General features: G+C 40.0%; 1 protein-coding gene across 3 annotated transcripts in view; it reads left to right on the top strand.

Moving 5' to 3' along the window:
- The window catches only part of SLF2 (SMC5-SMC6 complex localization factor 2), a 40,961-nt gene extending 21,220 nt beyond the window's left edge, over nt 1–19,741 (top strand). For all 3 annotated transcript variants that reach the window (XM_081007365.1, XM_081007364.1, XM_081007363.1), the window contains exons 6-20: nt 57–136; nt 1,382–1,486; nt 2,269–2,436; nt 3,507–3,609; nt 5,399–5,474; nt 6,784–6,925; nt 7,607–7,712; nt 8,061–8,237; nt 12,115–12,212; nt 12,317–12,401; nt 13,264–13,389; nt 14,895–14,972; nt 15,523–15,609; nt 16,057–16,125; nt 17,931–19,741. In XM_081007365.1, coding sequence (XP_080863491.1) covers nt 57–136; nt 1,382–1,486; nt 2,269–2,436; nt 3,507–3,609; nt 5,399–5,474; nt 6,784–6,925; nt 7,607–7,712; nt 8,061–8,237; nt 12,115–12,212; nt 12,317–12,401; nt 13,264–13,389; nt 14,895–14,972; nt 15,523–15,609; nt 16,057–16,125; nt 17,931–17,975 — 1,545 coding nt within the window. In that variant the 3' untranslated portion in view covers nt 17,976–19,741. The remainder of the gene's footprint in view (nt 1–56; nt 137–1,381; nt 1,487–2,268; nt 2,437–3,506; nt 3,610–5,398; nt 5,475–6,783; nt 6,926–7,606; nt 7,713–8,060; nt 8,238–12,114; nt 12,213–12,316; nt 12,402–13,263; nt 13,390–14,894; nt 14,973–15,522; nt 15,610–16,056; nt 16,126–17,930) is intronic.
- Nucleotides 19,742–23,003: the final 3,262 nt, after the last annotated feature.

Genomic DNA, 23,003 nt, shown 5'->3' with positions numbered 1-23,003 from the left:
GTGGTAGCTAATGGAACAAAAATAATTCTATTTTTAATTTTCACTCTTTGTTTCAGCTTTTTACACCTTCTGTTAAAAATGTCCATTACATGAATCACCTGGAGGACATCTTGAAGGAGAAGGAAGCATTCAGAAGGTATGTATGCCCATGTGTCTCCTATCCCTAGTAATGCAATTTAGGATCACCCTCCATAAACATTATGTTGAAGAATGATATGACACCCTTGATGGTATTGCCTGCAATGAATATACTCACCTTTCACTTAGTAGCAGGCTATTTCCCCCCATATATGGCATGAGAAAAGAGTTGAAGTTACATAAAATTAGCATTGTTTTAGTTTTGCACTATGAAAAGCATCTTCTAATCCATCAGATACTAATGGATAAGTATCTTCCTGTCTGCAAGGGTCTCCATTTCTACCTTAAGTTATAGTCTTTTTTGTAGTTGTCTTCATTTTGAACTTGTTGAATTTAAAATATGAGATGGTTTTCAATGCATCAATACATAATTTGATGAAAGCCATGAAAACACTTGTTCTAGAAGCCTGCTTAATGTTACAGGGTTTCTAGTGGTTACTAGGCTTCTTCAAATCTTATCAGCCTTAAAAAGCAGGAATATTTGAAGTTAGTTCCTCACATGCCATCTACTATTTCCATCCACCATTCTCTCCTCCATGTCATTGTAGTAGAGATCCTATTGACTGTCCTGACCTTTAAAACCTAGACAGCCTAAATTTGCTGTTTCCTATAGGGAAAAATCAGTGCTCAAGTATCAGTGCATGTGGATCTTTTCTGGTTCTAAAAGCCTACACTTTTATGACCAGAAGAGAACTGTGCTGCAGCTGCCATAGTGCTATGTTGCTTTTTTATGGTAGTATGGAGTTATATGAGAACTGGTCTGAAGTTTATAGGATCAGGAAAGGTATCTAAGAAAGTACGGCTACATCAACAAATCATTGGCAGTGGGGAGAGAGGGAGCTAGCATGCCATTTAACTGGTCCTGGGGCAATTGGCATTCATTGTAATTGCTTGGTTGGTTGAGTCCTGACCACTGATCATGCTCTGCTGTGGTTGATGGGAGTTGTAGTCCAGAACATCAGGAGGGTACCACACTGTCTACACTGGCTTACTGCAGAGTTTGTACAAAGAATACATATTAATCTATTGATTCCTTATGAAATAACGTTATAATAGAAAAAAGGACATGTCAATGAATTTTAGCAATCTGCTCTATGTTGCTTTTTCTAACTCCAGTAACAAACAGAAATACCAGGTGCCTGTTTATAAGAGAGGAAACATGCCAATATTTAAACTTGCTCTAAGATGTGCTGTTATAATCAGAGGCCAAGGTTCTTTTTAAACACCCTTCTCTGCATTACAGGATAGATGAACTAGAGAAGCAGCTACAGCAAGTCAAATGGGAAGTTCCAATAAATTGTCAACATGAAGAAGACTCTGATGATGGTGAACTGTCTGCAGAACACAGGTCTTCTAATTAATCCTTTTCTTGTGATTATACTCAATGAAATACTGTTTGTCTCATTGACCACTGTAATCTACCCTTCTACTGGCTTTCCAAAAATTTCCTTTAATTTCTCTCTAGGGTCCACTCTTATTCATCATTTATATCCTGTATACATGATTGGCAGTTGTAGTGTTAGGCCATGGCCTGGTTCAGATGATTTACTGTCATAAATCATGTTTCAGGATGGTTACCAGGAACCATCAGAGCAAATCTCTGGCTCTTGTGCTCCCCTCCTCCTCCTTTGTGTTTGAAATGATGAGTGAAAACTTTCACTTTAGTTCAAACCATAGTTCTGCATTTGATAAAGACTTTAAGAGATAATGGTTTGTTTAAAACAAATCAAATCTCATATATCCTACTTTATCTAACTTTGGTTAGAACAAATCCCAGTTCAATGAGTTCAGAAGTAACCTAGAACTGTGGATGATTCTAAAGTAAAAATGGACTTTGCACTCTCCTGCGCAGTGGAGGAGAGGGGAGTGGGGTCATGTCCAGGACTTTCCATGTCTCCCCCCCCCCCCCAATCACTTAACCATGACTAAGGTCAAGGATAGGGGGCCCATGTATTGCATATCCTATCATGTCTGACCATTGGCTATGCTGGCTGGCTCTGATGGGAGTTGGAATCTAACAGCATCTTTTGGACATGATGTTGGCTGCTCTTAGTGGATAAATGTGTGGGATAACTGTTCATTAAACAGACTTTAAGGATTATACATTACAGATGTAATTTTGTGTTACAGAGAATTTTTAGAGAGATTTGCATTAATCAGTGATGCTATTCCTGACCAGCACCCAGGAGAAAATATATTTCATGTAGTACATACTGGGAAAATCTTCAGTCATCTTAACCTTGATTTGAGGAATTCTGGGTTTCATCCTCAAAATCCCATTGAAAAATATATTCTCGGGTAAGGATGGTTTTTAATAATGTCCATTTTCTTAAAGTATCATACTAGCAAAATGTCATCTGTATGGATAGCTATGCATGCTAGTTGGTAGTTTGCCAAAATCAAAGAGTCTTCTGTCCCTAATGTATGCTTGCTACCCTTATTAATCTCTGCAAATTAGACAAGTTTCGGAATTAGAGGTTGTGTTTATTGAAATGTGTCAGTCAACCTTGTGGTGCCTGTTTTAGTGATCAGTTTGTAATTTACTTAAAAGACCACTGTAAACAGTTAAAATCTTTGGCAGGGATGTAAAGACACTTGTACTGTAATGTGGAATTGTTTTAATAGTAAATATGGTTATATAATAGTTAGATAAGAGGAAAGATGCAGTAAATCTAATTTTTAAAATGGAACCTATGGAGGGAGGGAAGGAGGTCTAAGCATTTCTAAGAACCCTGTATTTTAATGTTTGAAATCACTATGTTTTATATGTATATATATTTTCTTTCAAATATATATATAGAGAGAGAGAGAGGGAGGGAGGGATCAGTCTACCTTTGAGTCATGAAAAATATTGTGTACCACTTTTCAACAAGCCTAGTTATTCTTGCATCTGATTTGGCTTAAGCTTCACCTGCATCATATGTCAATCTGTTAGCAAAGGCAGCAGTAGTTGGCCATCATATGCTTGTGCAAGAATTTCCTATGAGTCTCTCAAATGCGGCTGCAATTCTCCTTTTAAAGCCTCTGTTATTGGGTAGAATTCAACGTTGTCCTCTTGTGGTTCAGTCTGTGCAAGCATTGCACTTTGCCAGTTGGAGCAATCCTTTCCTCCCCCAAATGCTGTTGGGGGTGGGTTTCTCCTGACTCCTCTGAACCAATTTGTGGGGAAGGAGGGAGAAGCACCGCTGAACAAGCAGAAATCCTTGTGCAGGGCTGCCGCTGGAGGGGCTGATTAGGTGAATCCCACCCTTAGTTTCCTTATATCTGATAAGTTTTTATTGTTTCAGGTGTGGTTCTTTAAATCTGAGATTTAATGCACAGGTTAACTTTGAAAACATGAAAGTGATTCTTGGTGGTTCTTTCTGCAGATCTGGAATAACACAGCAGCTTTTTGTAATCTCTGAAGGCTTGCTTCTGTCAGCTTACCACAGTTCTCCATGTCCTGTTCCCATTTTAAAATGGATGTTTCGGGTAAGATGCATCTTATTTAATGTTGCATTGGATATCATGAATCCGGAAGCCTTATTAGACTGAACTGCAGTTAGTTTATACCTTACAGTTTAGCTTTCTAGATTGCTCATGTTCTGCATGCACACACTCCCTAGATCCTGGAGCATGAGCTGTTGGTAAATCCTGAGAATTAAAGATCTGGCATATAAAATAATTCAGTTACAGTTCATTCTGCATTAACTCCTATCTAATTTAGGAAGTGTGAGCACACTTTTAAACTAGTCACTTAATGTCAGAAATGTGAAATGCCTTGCATTTCATGTTGATCACTTGCTTACCTCTTCTCTCTGCACTGCCAGCAACCTCCAGGCTATTATTTCTCTCCATACTGGCACTGTTTCACGAGTCATAGGAAGCATGCCATAAGTGCAGTCAAACCTCAGTTGTCGAACCTAATCTGTTCCGGAAGCCCGTTTGGCTTCAGAAATGTTTGACAACCGAGGCGTGGCTTCCAATTGGTTGGAGGAGCTTCCTGCACTTAAGCAGAAGCTGCATCAGATGTTCAGCTTCCGAGAAACGTTCAAAAACTGGAACATTTACTTCCGGGTTTTTGGCATTCGGGAGTGGAAATGGAGGCGTTCGGGAGCTGAGGTTTGACTCTGTACACCAAAGCTGTATTCTCCTCAGGAAAGGGGATCAGATTTGAAAGCCTATTGTATCTTTACTGACATACCAAAATAGTTTACACAAGGGAAGACATGGGATGAAATAGACTATTACAGTATATGATTGACTTCAGACATCCCTAAAAAAGCCAAACCTTAACTCCTTTTGCAAAAGAAAGTTTTGCGATTTGAACTTCCTGAGCTTTCACAGTAGATATATTGGAGGTACTTGAGCTAAATAGGAAGGTAAAGATGGAGAATATTCTGTTTGGCTGGAGTCTTTTTAGGATGGCTCTCTTAACACTTGCAGATCTGTCAGAATTTCAGTTTTGTTTAAAGATTTATGCCCCACATTTTGATTGCAAGCCAATTTGTAGCAGAATCCAGAGTATCCTTTCCTTTCCTTTTGTAATCCCAGAGAAACGGGTGGCTGGAACAGAGTTCTATTTGGCTGGGAAAGTAAAGCAAGCTCCCGTTAGCTGCTCATTCTGTGGCCAGGCTGGTCTTCCCATTGCTATCATACCCTTCCTGTGCAAGAGGAGATGCAGCCTCCCAATGATCTCCTAGCCAGTGACAGACACTAGAGCACCATTACCTTTCAGTTCTTGTATTGCATATAAGTTCTTCTTAGAAGTGTTTGATTTTGTAATATGCTATCAAATCCACTTGAAAATTGTCAAATGATTCCATTTAGCTTTACTCTGTGAGCAAGTATTTTCTGCCATCCATTCCTTTTAAAGAAGTTAGCCTATTATTCTCTCCCACTCTCTTGTCCTTTTCTCAAGCTTACACTTAACTTCTTAAGTTCATTATGTATAAACTTTATGGGCCTGAATACCTGTCCCCAGGAAATACCCAGGATATCTTTCAGTTTGGAAGTCAAGGATTTAAGAGCGCTGCCTTCGCTTTCCCCCTTATAAAGCAAACTGGAAGAATATTTAAAAGACCAAAACTAGAGCAGCAATGGTTAATCTTATTTGCATTGATCAACACTATTCTTAGCTAGTAAGACTGATTCACATTTCTGGCACATCAGATCACATTTGTACTGTATTTCAGTAATTCTTCATCACAATGCAAGAATACTGAATATGCAAAAGTTCTAATTGTCTTAGATGACCTTCAGTTTTGTTTCAATTAAACAGATGATGTCAATTCATCCAGACAGTTCATTGTCAAGAAAGATTTTGGATATGTTGATGTCATTAACAATTAAAACTGGTGAGTATTTGAAACTAAACTTCAGGAAGAACTTGTAGTTTCTACACATTGGGAAGAACTTTTAATTTTTACCCATTGGGAAGAACTTGTAGTTTTTACACATTGACACAAAGTCCTGCAACAGTCTTCTCACTTTTCACATAATTTATTCAAATGTAATTTGGTTGTTTTACCATCTAATAGAATTATTTTTAGTTTAATGTGGCTCACAAGGTTCCTTGTTAGGCACAGCAATCTGGTGATGAAGATTCAGCCACTTCCTAAGCCCTTCTGGCTCACTGTAATCAGGGAATGGTGGGAAGGCCTTCTTTTCTTAATTTTTCTTCTGCCATTTTTCTTCCAGTTGTGGTAGATGGGAAAGAATTAACTTGCCAGCTCTAGGGCTTGGATAGCTTTTGGGAGAGTATTGGGAATGAGGGGTTTTAGGATTCTGCAAATCCACAGCTGTCCTTGGAATACCCTGTTTCAGGCTGCATTTTCTATGGGCATGCTGGGGAGCCTTCCTCTTCATCAATTAAGCAGCATCTAAACTGCCACATAAGGCCTCTTCAGCCACCAAATGTCAGTTGTAGGATCTCGCCCTAAGCCTTGTTCACACACCCTTCTTCTGGTACAAAATATTTACCACTGAATGAGCAGTAGAGCTATTAGTTCATGTGGGGATGAGGATGTGCATTTACAAGGAAATCGCATTGTTTGTCTTGATAAGTTGAGATAAAAAAACAAACTACCGTATTTTTCCGTGTGTAAGACGCCCCCATGTATAAGATGCCCCCTATTTTGGGGGACTCCAAATTAGGAAAACACCCCTTAGCACTACCTGTGTATAAGACGAGCCCCACTTTAAACCTAATTTTTTGGTTTAAAAATCTAGTCTTATACACAGAAAAATATGGTATATTATGAGACCACGACCGGTACAGACTATATGAATATTTCTGTATCTTTTTCTGTGTTGATATGCTTATATATTTTCTGCCATCTTTCCCAGATTAATCACACTGACAGCTTATTTGCTGCTTTGAAGAGGATTGTGCTTTTGTAGTACAAATGTACAAGAGTGGTGGGAAAATATTAAAATAGTACCCTTTGCCTTAGAAAACACAATTACAGTGTCCCAAAGAACATACCATGCTCAAGTTGCATTCTGCTGTTTACTTAATGCTATTGAGTCTCCTCCGCTATCTTCATAAACTACTTAAAGCAGAGCTCATGTCTGAGGAAACTCCATACATTAGCACTGGTATGCTCATTGTGCTTACTGTTCCTCTGGTTTGGGAATAAATAGCCAAGTGTTATCTCTCTGCAGCTTCAGCTAGCAACGACCAGCCAAGGCCATGGATTCCATCAATATTTGATATAGCAACTGTGCTACTGAATATGGGTGTTCCTTTCAGCGCACTATTTCCTCTGCAAGATTTTCAACCTAACTTTTCTGAGGATGATATAGTGTAAGTGTTTAGCATCATATCAGTTTTTTCAATGGATTCATTAGGGAACCATAGAAATATTTTCTACTTTTGTAAGGTTCCGATTAGTATGTTTCTGTGGTTTGCATTTAAGTAGGTATTTAATGCTGTGATTTTATTACAGTGGTACCTCGCAAGACGAATGCCTCGCAAGACGGAAAACTCGCAAAACGAAAGGGTTTTTGGTTTTTTGAGTTGCTTCGCAAGACGATTTTCCCTATGGGCTTGCTTCGCAAGACGGAAACGTCTTGCAAGTTTGTTTCCTTTTTCTTAACACCGTTAATACAGTTGCGACTTGACTTCGAGGAGCAACTCATAGCACGCGGTGTGGTAGCCTTTTTTGAGGTTTTTGAAGACTTTGGTGATTTTTGAAGCTTTTCCAAAACTTTTCCGACACCGTGCTTTGCAAAATGAAAAAAACCGCAAGACGAAAAAACTTGCGGAACGAATTAATTTCGTCTTGCGAGGCACCACTGTATCTTTTTTTGTCTCCTGATACATATTTTCCTCTGTCCTGAGACCTCAAGATGTAGACTCAAATTAAACAACATTCTAAGTTTTATGTTCTATAACGTCCTACAAATGTGCCAAGGCAGAGCTTTTTATAGTAGTTCATTTTGCCAAAGTGTAATAAATTTAATGGGGGAAATCCTTTTTTGCTAGATCTGAAATGCATGAGACTATACAGAAAAAACCAAGTGGAGACATCTTTGGAAACTCGGTTCCTATCTTTCATCTAATAGACACCAACCTTTGCAATATATCCAAGGTGAGAGAGACCCCCCCACTCCTTTTCCTGTTTTTGAAAGTTCTCTTGTATAAGAGAAGCATATGTGGTGATTGCTGGTGATAGTCATGATTCACTTGGACAGCTAAACTTAGTAGCTGGTTGATCTTGACTGTTAAAGCTTTTAAAAAAGAACGTTATTTCAATGAGCAGTATGTTTCTTATTGGTAGTTAGCAGAAATTGACCCCTGATAGGTTCAAGGACAGACAGACCTAGTAAGTTTCACATCAAAGGAATAAACACTGTCTGCACTTGTAATACGCAACTGAGATAAGATTCAATATTGCTTAAAGAAGAAGTTTTATTATCATCTCATTTCTCCCCTTAAGTTTCTGCGGCTCTGTATAAGCATGTACCCAGAAGGTTACACGGACAAAGAAATATTTATGTTGCTGTTGCTGCTGCTTAAACTGAGTTTGGCAAAAGAGCTGAAACAATTTCCCCTAGTGGACTTGGAGTGCCTTGTTATAAAACTACTGGAAAATATCAGAGAGTGGGATACCAAGGTAACTGCATCAATAAGTGTTTAGTGTAATCTGTGTAAAACTGAGCTTAATTTTGCCAAAACCTCCAGAATTTGTGTGTTTAGCCATGCCTTGAGGGAACTGCTGCTTTGGTTGAGCTCCAAAAGAAATATAATACTTTAAAATTCCAATCATTTGCTGATAAATACTACTTGTATTGGAGACACTGATTGGAAATATTCTTTTTTGTCTAAGAAGTAGTAGATGTGTTAAACTGCAGCTACAGCGGCAGTGAAGATAACATGGTAACCAATTTTTATCTCAAAAGTAAGCATAGATATTACAAGAGCGCATTGTATCCCATAACATGTTGTTGTCGTTTAGTCGTGTCCGACTCTTCGTGACCCCATGGACCAGAGCATGCCAGGCACTCCTGTCTTCCACTGCCTCCCGCAGTTTGGTCAAACTCCTGCTGGTAGCTTCGAGAGCACTGTCCAACCATCTCGTCCTCTGTCGTCCCCTTCTCCTTGTGCCCTCCATCTTTCCCAACATCAGGGTCTTTTCCAGGGAGTCTTCTCTTCTCATGAGGTGGCCAAAGTATTGGAGCCTCAGCTTCACGATCTGTCTTTCCAGTGAGCACTCAGGGCTGATTTCCTTAAGAATGGATAGGTTTGATCTTCTTGTAGTCCATGGGACTCTCAAGAGTCTCCTCCAGCACCATAATTCAAAAGCATCAATTCTTCGGTGATCGGCCTTCTTTATGGTCCAGCTCTCACTTCCATACATCACTACTGGGAAAACAGTAGCTTTAACTATACGGACCTTTGTCGGCAAGGTGATGTCTCTGCTTTTTAAGATGCTTTCTAGGTTTGTCATTGTTTTTCTCCCAAGAAGCAGGCGTCTTTTAATTTCGTGACTGCTGTCACCATCTGCAGTGATCATGGAGCCCAAGAAAGTAAAATCTCTCACTGCCTCCATTTCTTCCCCTTCTATTTGCCAGGAGGTGATGGGCCCAGTGGCCATGATCTTCGTTTTTTTGATGTTGAGCTTCAGACCATATTTTGCGCTCTCCTCTTTCACCCTCATTAAAAGGTTCTTTAATTCCTCCTCAGTTTCTGCCATCAAGGTTGTGTCATCTGCATATCTGAGGTTGTTGATATTTCTTCCGGCAATCTTAATTCCGGCTTGGGATTCATCCAGCCCAGCCTTTCGCATGATGAATTCTGCATATAAGTTAAATAAGCAGGGAGACAATATACAGCCTTGTCGTACTCCTTTCCCAATTTTGAACCAATCAGTTGTTCCATATCCAGTTCTAACTGTAGCTTCTTGTCCCACATAGAGATTTCTCAGGAGACAGATGAGGTGATCAGGCACTCCCATTTCTTTAAGAACTTGCCATAGTTTTCTGTGGTCGACACAGTCAAAGGCTTTTGCATAGTCAATGAAGCAGAAGTAGATGTCTTTCTGGAACTCTCTAGCTTTCTCCATAATCCAGCGCATGTTTGCAATTTGGTCTCTGGTTCCTCTGCCCCTTCGAAATCCAGCTTGTACTTCTGGGAGTTCTCGGTCCACATACTGCTTAAGCCTGCCTTGTAGAATTTTAAGCATAACCTTGCTAGCATGTGAAATGAGTGCAGTTGTGCAGTAGTTGGAGCATTCTTTGACACTGCCCTTCTTTGAGATTGGGATGTAGACTGATCTTCTCCAGTCCTCTGGCCACTGCTGAGTTTTCCAAACTTGCTGGCATATTGAGTATAGCAGCAGCATCTTTTAAAATTTTAAATAATTCAGCTGGAATATCATCATTTCCACTGGCCTTGTTATTAGCAGTGCTTTCTAAGGCCCATTTGACTTCACTCTCCAGGATGTCTGGCTCAAGGTCAGCAACCACACTACCTGGGGTGTACGACACATCCCTATCTTTCTGGTATAATTCCTCTGTGTATTCTTGCCACCTCTTCTTGATGTCTTCTGCTTCTGTTAGGTCCTTACCACTTTTGTCATTTATTATGGTAATCTTTATATGAAATGTTCCTTTCATATCTCCAGTTTTCTTGAACAGATCTCTGGTTTTTCCCATTCTAGTGTTTTCCTCTATTTCTTTGCATTGCTTGTTTAAGAAGGCCTTTTTGTCTCTCCTTGCTATTTTTTGGAAATCTGCATTCAGTTTCCTGTATCTTTCACTATATCCCTCACATTTTGCTTTCCTTCTCTCCCCCGCTATTTGTAAGGCCTCGTTGGACAGCCACTTTGCTTTCTTGCATTTCCTTTTCATTGGGATGGTTTTTGTTGCTGCCTCCTGTATAATGTTACGAACCTCCATCCATAGTTCTTCAGGCACTCTGTCCACCAAATCTAAATCCTTAAACCTGCTCCTCACTTCCACTGTGTATTCATAAGGGATTTGATTTAGATTATATCTTATCGGCCCAGTGGTTTTACCTACTTTCTTCAGTTTAAGCTTGAATTTTGCTATGTGTGGTGTAGTGGTTAAGAGCGGTGGACTCGTAACCTGGTGAACTGGGTTCGATTCCCCGCTCCTCCATATGCAGCTGCTGGGTGACCTTGGGCCAGTCACACTTCTTTGAAGTCTCTCAGCCCCACTCACCTCACAGAGTGTTTGTTGTGGGGGAGGAAGGGAAAGGAGAATGTTAGCCGCTTTGAGACTCCTTAGGGTAGTGATAAAGCGGGGTATCAAATCCAATTTTTTAAAAAAAAAAAATTAAGAAGCTGATGATCTGAGCCACAGTCAGCTCCAGGTCTTGTTTTTGCTGACTGTATAGAGCTTCTCCATCTTTGGCTGCTGAGAATATAATCAATCTGATTTCGATGCTGCCCATCTGGTGATGTCCATGTGCAGAGTCATCTCTTGTGTTGTTGGAAAAGAGTGTTTGTGATGACCAGCTTATTCTCTTGGCAGAACTCTTATTAGCCTTTGCCCTGCTTCGTTTTGAACTCCAAGGCCAAACTTGCCAGTTGTTCCTTTTCTCTCTTGATTCCCTACTTTAACATTCCAATCCCCTATAATGAGAAGAACATCCTTCTTTAGTGTCATTTCTAGAAGGTGTTATAAGTCTTCATAGAATTGGTCAATTTCAGTTTCTTCAGCACCAGTAGTTGGTGCATAAACTTGGATTACTGTGATGTTAAAAGGTCTGCCTTGGATTCGTATCAAGATCATTCTATCATTTTTGAGATCGCATCCCAGTACAGCTTTCACTACTCTTTTGTTGACTATTAGGGCCACACCATTTCTTTTACGGGATTCTTGCCCACAGTAGTAGATATGATGGTCATCCGAACTGAATTCGCCCATTCCCATCCATTTTAGTTCACTAAATGGACCCAGGATGTAAATATTTATTCTTGCCATCTCATTTATGACCACATCCAACTTACCAAGGTTCATGGTTCTTACATTCCAAGTTCCTATGCAATATTTTTCTTTACAGCATTGGACTTTTCTTTCGCTTCCAGGCATATCTGCAACTGAGCGACCTTTCAGCTTTGGCCCAGCCGCTTCATCAGCTCTGAATCTACTTGTATTTGTCCTCCACTCTTCCTCAGTAGCATGTTGGATGCCTTCTAACCTGAGGGGCTCATCTTCCAGCGTCATAACTTTTATATGCCTGTTGTCTTTGTCCATGGAGTTTTCTTGGCAGGGATACTGGAGTGGCTTGCCAGTTCCTGCTCCAGGTGGATCACGTTTGGTCAAAACTCTCCCCTATGACCTGTCCATGTTGGGTGGCCCTGCACGGCATAGCTCATAGCTTCTCTGAGTTATTCAAGCCCCTTCACCAATACCATTATTAAAGGATAGCCATTGACTCTTGTGTGCATTGCATTGAAACTTTTAGATTTTTTGCAGTTGCTCTTAATTGCTACTAGTGACTGTTTCTCTTGTCTTGCTTGTAAGATGCCTGAGTTATGCCGTGCAATAAGTTACCTGTCCAGCCACCATCATGATCTCTTAGGGCTGGTTCAGTTTGTCCCAAACTGGATGACACGAGGAAGGTAAGCCTCACTGCAATACAGTTCACTTTGCATGTCACTTCAAAACACACAGAGAAACCACTACATTGTAGAAAATAATCTTTACTTAAATGTTATCGTTTCAGACAAATAAGAAGGCATCTTAGCTTGGTAGTAATCTTGAAGCTTCTTAAAACCCATGTGAAAATACCCAGCAGCCATGACCAGCAGGTACTGTACAAACTTGCTTTATTAATATATTGAGTTCTTAAGAGTTACCTTTATTCCACTAATCCATGATCGACATTGATGATCATAAGCAGCTTGCATGACTTTCCTTGGGAGGGCATAAAATCCCAGAAGAACTCTTCTTTCTTTCAACCCCTTTTTCCTTTTGTATTCCTTTTTGTGAACAAGGGAAACCTAGTTTTTGCTATTTACATAGAGATAACTAGGCTTCCCTCATTCAGGGACAGAGTATTTTTGCTCTTACCAATCCTAGGGCTTCCTTAAGTCACAAACTAAAAGAGGTGTTTATTCCAAATTGTGTCCAGCTCCTCCTGCTTTTTAGAGGCTGACTTCAGCATCCATCAGTTCTAAGGGAAATCCTCTCTAATCTATTTTGAACATGCTGCTTCTGTTCCTCTGCAAGCTTTTGAGTTGCTTCAGTGCTGTCTTGGTATATTTATTCTGTTTTTAAAATGTATATTGTCACTTTTCTTGATAAAATAAACTCAAATTATGTGCACCCATCTTGTTTGGATTACTACCCAGAGCTGCTGCTCATCAGTACAACTTTACTCTGCTTGCTGTTATCGTCGCTCCTGCTCTCTTTCTCATTCTCGATGACTCCCAATAAGATGTTTGTCTTGATTCATGTAACTTCAAAGTAAACTAGAACCCAAGAATTCTCAGGATCCATGAGCATGAATAAAAATTTGGGAGAGCTCACATACATTAATTATCCTCCAGACTTTTGTCTTTAAAAATGATTTAGGCTTTCTCTTCTTAATGGTGCCAAAAGCCAGGAAGTATTAGTAAGCTGTGCTCCTCTCTAATCTGTCCCCCCCCCCTTCTTCCTGGGATTACATAGATGTCACTTCTGTGTAAACAACTAGTGAATATGAAACCTTCGAATCTGTTAAAGAGAATATCTGAGACAGTGGGACACCATGATGGTCTTAAAGAAGAGTCTTTTCTTCGTCAATATGAACCGGAGGTAATCTCAGACACCATTCCTGGAAAGCAGGGTCCCAGGGTCAATCTTAAGGCAGGCTGGGAACCAGATGGGGATTGAGTTGTTGGTTATTTGTGTTTAGGAGATGCTCATATCTCAGAAGGCAAGCATTGGCAAGGTGGGATGAAGTGAATGGATGAGAAAAGAGAAAGGGCTAAGTTTTGTGTGTGTGTGCAGGGGAGTTACTACTTTTTTATTGTATTGATTACCCATTCGGGTAGAATAATATAATATGCTCGAAGTTCTTTGCTCTGACCACAGCAGATCAACAAAGCTCCTGAGCAGATCAGCAGAGAACATACTGCTTATCTTAGCCAATCTCATTTAAGAAATTATTAGGACAGAGTTTGTCCATGTTTTAGACTACCTAAAAACATGTCTCTATCAAGATCAAACTGATTCACACTTAGAGCCAAAAGTGAACTCCAGATAACAACAAATGTATCAGTCACTCTTCCCAACAGTGTCTTCTACTAAAATGAGTGCCCAGATATCAAGATTGACATAGGTGCTGATTCCTCTGCAGCTTGTGGAACAGTCCAGGATGAGAGCTCCCCTATGTTGCACTATACAATATTGCCTTGTAAGCCTTCTTTTGGGCTGTGACCTATCAAGAGGTATAGACTGGGCTGTGTTAATAACCTTTCTTGTATTACAGCAAGCCCCTAAAGCCACAATAAAGAAAAGGCTTATTGTTGCCTACTCATTTTGTTTACTCACCAAAGTCACATTAAACACCACTGTATGCTGGAAATTGTCCTTAATACTACCAAGGGCTGGTTCACATGTGACCACCATGTAGGTGGTACACTGAATGCAAGTTTGTATGTTGTCGGGGGGAGGAATTGGCAGTATGTGTGATACAACTTTTTGTTATAATAGACTCTTCTGCTCAAGTTTTGTTGTAAATGTGTTCTATACAACTTATGGCTTCAGCAAACACTAATTGCTCTCATTCCAGGAATACATGCCTTTCACACTACACATAGACTCTTTATTGCAAGCTGGCATTATAGATGCAAATACCTATGTAAATGCCCCATATTTGTGCAGTTTGTTTGCTCAAAAAATGGTGAATAAACTGATTTACTTGTCTGGGCATATTTGCACCTAACTCCTGGTTTATCTTAAAAGTTTTTTTGATTTTTGTTCCTTCACCTGCTGCTTAAGAATCAGTTCTTAATCAATTTATATTGATGTGTGGGTAGTTGAAAGGGGTAAGACACAAGTATTTGACTACTAAGAGCAGAATGTGTAAATCTGCTGCAATTTTGCATTGTTGGTATACTTTGGTAATTTTTGAATCTCAGTGCTATTTTTAAAGCAGTGGTAAACACACTCAGATGTACAGGCTGTTCAGTTTTCACTGAGCATCTGCAAAAGTTGAACTGCCTTCTTTGTGAAAACTGATTGGTTTTCCCCTCAAAGAAGTTGGCAGCATCCTTACTACTAAGAGCTAGGCTGAATACTTTCTGTTCATTTTCTAGGCATACTATCTGGCTTATGTTCTTCTTCACTTGGTCAGGGAAGCTAGCAATAATGAGGTTACAAATTCTAACCACAGGGTAAGTAATTTTTGTAAACCACTTAGAGATTGTAATACAATCAGGTGATATTTAAATGTTGTGAAATAAATTAAAGTTAGTATGTATGTGCTTATACAACAAATTCATGGAAATGGTGGTCTCCTGGTTTTGGCTGGGGTTACATTCCTCATCAAGGTAAAAGGTTTGTTTTTAGATTTAACTGTGCTCATGAAGGCTCAAATATCTTCTGTAAACATTTTAACCATTTTAGCTGCATGGGTTCCTAGTTTCTTTCTAGATGCAATAATGCCCTATATAGTGTAGGATACCCTTCCCCAATACACAGCCTATTTTGGGGGTGTTTATTGTTCAAATTGTTAGTTTCCTGGTCACCTTACAGATTTTTATAATTGGAAAGACAGGATGTAACTATAACTCTCTAAGTAACACCTAATACTTTTAAAATCATACTATTACTGAAAATGTAGATAATAACTTAAGTTTTAGGGAAGATGTCACTTTGAAATGCTTTTCCCATTATTTACACATTTGGTCAGGAGAAAATTAACTCTTTTAATCTCACATTTAGGAATGGCTGGTGAAACTCTGCACTACTTTGGAAAAACATGTAAAATGTGATATTAGAGAAGATGTTAGACTGTTCTATAAAACTAAGGTGAGTAGTCTTGTACTTTTTTAATCCCCAGAAGGTAAGAGTTATTGTGAGGACTCTCTCTGCTCCCCCTTCCTTATATGCAGTCAAATATGAGTAACCTTGCACGTTTGAGGAGTTTGCTTCCATTACTCCAACATCCTATCTTGGCCAGGGCATGGGTTTTCTTTTGTGGACTCCTGAATGCTGATTTCAGGGATGCTTCTCACACTTTTATTAAATTGCAAGAGTGCACTTCAGTCCTGCATTTTTAGGTCTGATGAGAATAAGGTTGAAGCAGATGATGATGTAAGCCCTAGGTATCTGATTCATCTATGTACGTAAGTACATGTATGTAAGTAAGCCCCACTGTGTTTAATGATGCCTACTCCGAGGTAAGAGTATGTAGGATTGCACCCTTAAGCATCCTTTCCCCCAGCTGGTTTCAATCAGTTTGTTTTCTCTTTCTAGGTAAAAGACTTAGTTGCTAGAACATACAGCAAATGGCAACAAATGATTCACAGTTCTCGGCTTACTCAGGTACTATGCAGTTAAAACAGCTTTTCACATTGCTGTGTGATTTACAGATTTACAGAAATATTGTAAGTCTTCAATGTAATGGTAATGACAGACTTCAGCAAGGGTGTCTTTGTGGCATATTATAATGAATAAGTTTGCTTTTCTAAGAGGTGAGCAGCTCTATAGATTTGCTAATAGAAGTTTGGATGTCAAAATAATGCTTGAGGGGTATGTAGCATGCATTATATATATATTAAAAACCATTCTGTAACAGCCTGGAATTATTCAAGAATGAAGTGTAACTCATTGGCTAAGGAAACAAATTAGTGCAAATGTGCCTGGAAAGATGAATGCATCACTCACGCATGCCCTAAAGTATCAGACTAGAAGCATAGAAATCTTAACACGGTGCAAGCTGAAAATGTAAACGTGCAAAGGGACAGAAATTGCTTTACTGAAAAGAAATATAATGCTTAGTTAGATTACAATGCTTGGTTAGTTAAGCCTTTAAACTGGAAGCTGTGTTGCTCTGTATGTCAAAGAGGACATAAATTCCAACAAGCTAGAACTCCAAAACTAGTTTAGAACTGAGGACATACTATCATTCCCCTGGCCAAAATGCTCAGGCTGATCTTGTGATGTAGAAGGAAATCAATGAGGCATGCAAAGGAAAAAGTGCTGCAGTAATGTGTGGCTTCAGTTATCTTCACATAGACTGAGTGTGTGTGTATTTCAGTCGTGACAAGGAGGTATCCTAAATGACTGTGTCCTAGGACATGTAACCAGCCAGAAAGGTGACAACCCTGGACTTAATCCTAAAGTGGCACCCAGGATCCGCTGTGAGATATGTGTTGTCGAACCAATTGGTAACTGTGGCCATAGTGCTACCAAATTCAACATATATGTAAGTGGACAATTGCCAAGGAAGTCCAATATGGTCACATTTTACTTCAAAAGCAGAAACTTGCCTCAAATGAGAAGTTTGGTAAAAACCACATTTAATAGAAGCTCAACTACAATGAATACCACAGACCAAGAAAGGTGCTACTAGGGATAATTAGGAAAGGAACTGAAAAGTTCCAGTGTCATAATACCATTATACAAATCTGGAATACTGTGTAAAGTTCTGGTTGCTTCACCTCAGAAAGGATACAGTAAAGTTGGGGAAAGTGCAGAAAAGGGCAACAAAAATGAGCAAGGGGTTCATGCATCTCCCCTCAGAGCCATCTAATGAAAGTTATTTGCATTAGGTTTAGGACAAGCAAAACGAAGTATTTCTATGGTATGAATTAAAGTGTGGTAGTGGTCATTGATAGTGGTCATTAAAAGAGGATTTGACTGATTCAAGGAGAAGAATGATGGCTATGTGAAACCTCTAGATTCAGAGGTAGCATGCCACACTCAGAGTATAAACAGAAGAGGACTATTGTATTGTTTTCATGACCTCATCATGGGCTTTCTAGAGACATCTGATTGGCCACTGTGTGGAAACAGGTGCTGGAATATATAGATACAGCTGACTCTCAACTTACACTGGAGATACGTTCTGGGGATAGTATGTAGAGCCAAAATCACGTATAGTCAGAACATTGAGTTCAGTGGCAAGTGGGAGTGCCAACGTTTTTTTCCTGGACACCCCCCCCCCTTTCCACCTCCGTTTTATTTATTTTTAGTATTTTTGCCAAGCACATAAAGCTGAATGTACATAAATTGCAAGTTATTTGTACGTACATGTCTTTGGTCTTATATAGGGCTGCTATTGAATTAACTAAAGTTTTGTTTTTTGGTCTAAACCGATTTTGAAGTTCAATTTATTTTTATCGTAGGGGCAGATTCATGATTTTTGGGTCCCAGACGCTTCAAATGGATAGATTGAAGAGAATTTCAAAATGGACAGTATGGCCAAGAAAATAAAAGGATGAAGACTATAGCGTGGCCTAAGAAGAAAAATGGCAGTAATCTGGATATCACTTCCACATATTTTATATGATTCTTACTTTGTCCTTCCCTAATAACTGAACAATGTTCGTAATTAAGAATCTTTTAACATGTCTTATCCTGTTTTGATTGATTTGATAAAGAGTTAATATTTTTAAAAGTAAGGGTAGTTTTTATTTTTTGTCATGCTTGTTACTATAAAATAGAACTATTCTAATATATCTGTTGCGTTTTGCCAAAGGACAGGACTGTATATTTCCTACTGTGAAGCAAAGTTTAGAAACTGCTGTATTTGTTTTGGAATGGACAGGAAGTGCTAAAGTGACCCTTGTGCTTAGAAAGTGATGGGGGAAACACTTGAGCTACAGTCCTCTATGCACTTGGAAGCAAATCTCATTGCTTCCTTTGGAGCTTATTTCAAAGTAAGTGTACCAAGTGTTGCAGCCTTTCACCTGTAGACACATTCAGCTGCCTAAGCAATTGGGTGTCTTTAAATGCCACCTAGTGAGCCCAGTTTTAAGTTTTAAGTTAAAAAGATTAATGGCAGTTCATACTTGGTTTTAGACTATGCATCAAAATTACATGCTAATACAAAAGATCTGTTAGTCAATAGTTAGGGGAATTAATTTGTTTGGAAATGTAAATAAATTCAGAGAAGAGTTTATTCTCCTGGTCATGCCACTATAGATACTATAGTTGAGTTGTGTGTAGCTGTGAATATTTCACGGGCATCTCAGTCTTAATGCCAATAAATTATAAGGAGAGAGGGAGATTTTCTGAATGCTTGCACTGCCATAAATGTGAATAAACAAATTGTTAGAGATCATAACAGAAATTAAAATGTAAATATAAAGAAGTAGAGATAATATAAGTCTAAGATAATTGATTTTTACGAGGAGACACTTTTGGCATTGTGTTTAATCCTATTTATGCATTTTAAGCAGAAGAATGCAAAATAGATTGATAAAGCAAGATGGACTGCTAGTCAAGGAGCAGTTCAGCGCTGTTAAATCCATGGGAGTTTTGTCATTGATTTTAATGGGAGAAAGTTTGTACTCAACTTATATCAAAACATTTCACGCTTCCAGTGCTGTTCAGAATTTGTTGGACCCCAAAATCCCACAGGTTGGGTGGGAAATGCTACCTCAAAGGGGACTAGTTTCTTTTATTTCTTTTTTGTAGTGGGGAGCATTTTACAGACCCTGCATTCCACAGCCAGTGTCCAGAGAGCCCTGTGAGCAAGGAGATTGCAGTTCTGCTCAGGTGGGGGCGTCACTGACGTTTTTTCTTTGACCTGCAGCACCTTGTGCTGCATCAAAAGCTGCTGTGGAAGGTAGGTCCTCTGACCTAAAGGAGCAGCTTTTCCAGCCAGGGGCTACAGTGAGAAGAGAAATGGGGAAAGCCCTAATGTGCCTGCACACTGTGCATACTTCTCTGGATCCTGGCCTATAGTTAAAAGCCTCCTTTGTTGTTTATTTGTACTTTTGAATATACTCATATATAACTTTTTATAAACATTTCACATTGACTTTATAAAGTACAAATATGCCTGCTCTCTCTTTGCCACTTTACTGTATCTGTGTATTATATGAAGAGATACTATCTGTATTACTTTTCAAACACACTTGGAATTATCCAGGTCACAGTTTAACCACTTTTTTTAATGAGACAAAAGAGTAAGAATAAAGTATAAAATAATCATGTGTGTCTCTAAAATTTATATGTGAATATGAATTTCAGCATTATTCCTTACACTCAGGCAAAAGAGATTCTGAGCACCATACCTCTCCTGTACAGCAGCACGCATCTCATCTTAAATGATTAAATCCAGAAATGCTACCTTGTCATCTTGCAGTAGTTCCCCCTTGTACATGTACCTAGCTTAATAATTTCATTCCCCCCCAGACAATACAGCTTGCAATATAGGCATGCTACTGCTGGGCTACCAATGCTCTCTTGAATTTGTTATGACTTGCTGATCCTGGAGACTGTTTATGTACCAAGCAGATATTTGGAGTTGGTGTCGTGGTTTTTTCCCTACAGTGAAGGTTGATATCCTCAGTTGGGTTGCTTTTCACACTTGCTCCAGAAGGTAGGGAAATGCAAAATAGGCTTATTTATGTCCTATGTGGGGGACAGCAACCTTCCCCAGTTTATTGTCCAGCCTGCTCCATGAAGGTAGCTTCAAGCACATCTCCACTTCAGTTCTCTCTTTCTGTCTCTTGTTCATGTATGTGATAGATTGACACAGTCCTTTTGGGGGGTAGGACAGCGGAGGTGACTGACCTTACTAGGATGGTGCAAGTGACCACACATGGGAGCCACTGGGGTTGGGGAGCTTGTTTGATCTAGGCTAATGCAAGTGGTCTGTGCAGGAGGCCAGTTGTTCCATCTGCTGGCTGGAGCTGAGAGTGACTTACGGTACTCCAACACCACAGCTTAGCTTGGGTCAACAACATGACTCTGAAGGTATGTGTAAACCGCCAAGGGGAAGAAGCTGCCAAACCCTGTTGAAGGAAGTTCATCTACTGTTCAGCTGGGCAGAGGAGAATCTTGCACCCGTATCATCTGAGCAGGACAGCAAACAGAAGGGCAGATTGGCTTAGCTGGAGCATCTGGCTCAGGCAGAACAGGAGCTGAATTCAGAGGTGTTCCATCAAGTGATAAGGGTGTTCAGGTCCTCGGTGGCCAATCTGTTTGCTTCTTTAAATGCACAGGTTCCCAAGTTCTTTTCCAAGTTCCACTCCATGGTGATGAGGATGAATACCCACCACAAGTATATGACCCAGACACCTTCCCACCTCCAGTGCTGATTGCCAGGGAGCTATGGAAGGACCTTTAACTTACACTAGCAACCCATATGTTACCAGGCTAAGATGATGGGAGTTGGAGGGTACTACATTGGCTATCCCAGACATAGACCAATTGTTACATTGTCTTTTGTGTAAAAGGTGGTGTTTGATATATTAAGTTCTCTGTTAACATTGCCTATCTTGGGAATTTCTGTTCTCACAGAAAACCAAAGAAGTTGGGGAGAAAAAAGCCAATTAACAAGGTATTCTCTGCCACAAAGCAACAACAAATATGAAGCTGGTCAGAAGGAGTTTGGAAAAATGCTCAGATAAGCTTGAAAAAGACACACTAGTTTTCCCACTCAATTTTTTCACAGGGCTTCCTGTCGCATTTCTAGCTGTATCTGTGATTTTACCTCTCTTCCATAGTGACGCCCTTCTGCTTCTTGGTGTGCAGCCTTCACTGTTTCCTTATTTGGGTTTTCAGTGTATATAAATATAGCAGCTTCTATTTACAAAACCAGTTAATTTTCAATTTAATGCTGCTGGACATTTGGTCTCTGCTCCTGATTGCTTGTGTTTATGTGCACACAGTCTAAAATCTTCTCTTTCAACAAGAGCATCAGCAGTTGGTGGAAAGGACTGTTGGTGGAATTCTGGAATATGTGTAAAATTGCACCGGTTTGTGTCTCAAGTTGCCCTTCCCCCATGTCCGATTTCTGTTCAGGGTTAGGATGCCAGCTGCAGTGGGCCTTTTGAAACAGCTCCAGGCCGCAGGCCTCTGGCATGACTCAAGGTGTACTGTAGGGAATGGCGTTGGTGTTGGAACCAAACTTGGACCTCTCTATATTTGGATATGCTGGTAGCTTCGAGAACACTGTCCTTTTTTTTTTAAGCATAATTTTTATTAACAGGCCAATCCAATCACATTATTTCCAAATCATATTACTTCCAAATTATACAGCCAGATTTTTAAATTTTGTTGGGGGTACCCTTACATCAAGCTCCGAACGAGAATCAAAACATCACTTCTGTTACTGCTTTTATCAAACGATTCTATCCAGCTCTGTCCAGATAGTCTCTTTATTACTACTTCTTCCTCTTCTTGTTGTTATCATGTATTCCTTTCTTTGCAATCTCTGATAATCTTCGCAAGCAGGTTAGGAACAAACAACATCTGCGTGGATTTTGCACACTCCAAAAGTCATATCTCATAAGGACAGCCGCCATTACTCCCCGTCTTCAAAAATTTATCCTCGGTCCGTCCTATTAATTTTCCCAAGCTTGCCACATATATCACAAAGGGGCTCTGCCAGGTTATCACATTCAATCCATCATTTACACTCCAATGACCCTGGTCCTCCTCCCCTCGTCTTTCTTCGACAAGCCTGTCTTAGCAAGACGCCATTAACAACTGCGTCATAGAATTTTCCTTCCGCACTTCATATTTACCAGTCCTCTCTTCAATCAATAATTCACTCCACACAGCTCTTAAATTCTTGCTTGTGATTAGTAAAAGGCGACGATTCGTCTCTCTTGGGGTGGAGGTTTATAAATACTCACATGAGGCAAAGAAAATAAAAAAAAATTCCTCCACCCCCCCTCTTTTTTCGCTCCGCACATACCAGTCTCGTAATGGTGGTTCATCGCTTGATTTATTTGTCTCCTCCCGTCGCTCCAAACACAGAGATGCATTAATCAGCAGCCTTATCTCTCGAACTTTGCTTGGTGTAAGTGCTTCAGCTTCATTCCAATTATATATTTCCAATTATAATTCCGAGCTGAAGCTAACCAGCGCACGCTGATTGGAATCGGCGTCAGGAAGAGCTTACTTCATCAAGGGCTCGTGCCAAGTGACTGGCACCCCCGACTCTCGGATCCGGGGGTGCATTGTGGACACTGCTGGCAAGGCAGCCCCCCCCATCTCCTTGGGGGGGGGGGGTAGGAAGACTGCATACTTCCCATAGCAGCCTCTTAATTACCTCGTATGGGTCAGACAGATGTTATTGTCGGCCATCTTCCAATGCGCCACCTGGTGGCCCCTCGAGAGCACTGTCCAACCATCTCATCCTCTGTCGTCCCCTTCTCCTTGTGCCCTCATTCTTTCCCAGCATCAGGGACTTTTCCAGGGAGTCTTCTCTTCTCATGAGGTGGCCAAAGTATTGGAGC

The sequence above is a fragment of the Podarcis pityusensis genome (assembly GCF_964106645.2).
Source record: "Podarcis pityusensis genome assembly, chromosome: 5".
NCBI lineage: Eukaryota > Metazoa > Chordata > Lepidosauria > Squamata > Lacertidae > Podarcis > Podarcis pityusensis.
This window is presented reverse-complemented; position numbering and strand designations above follow the sequence as displayed.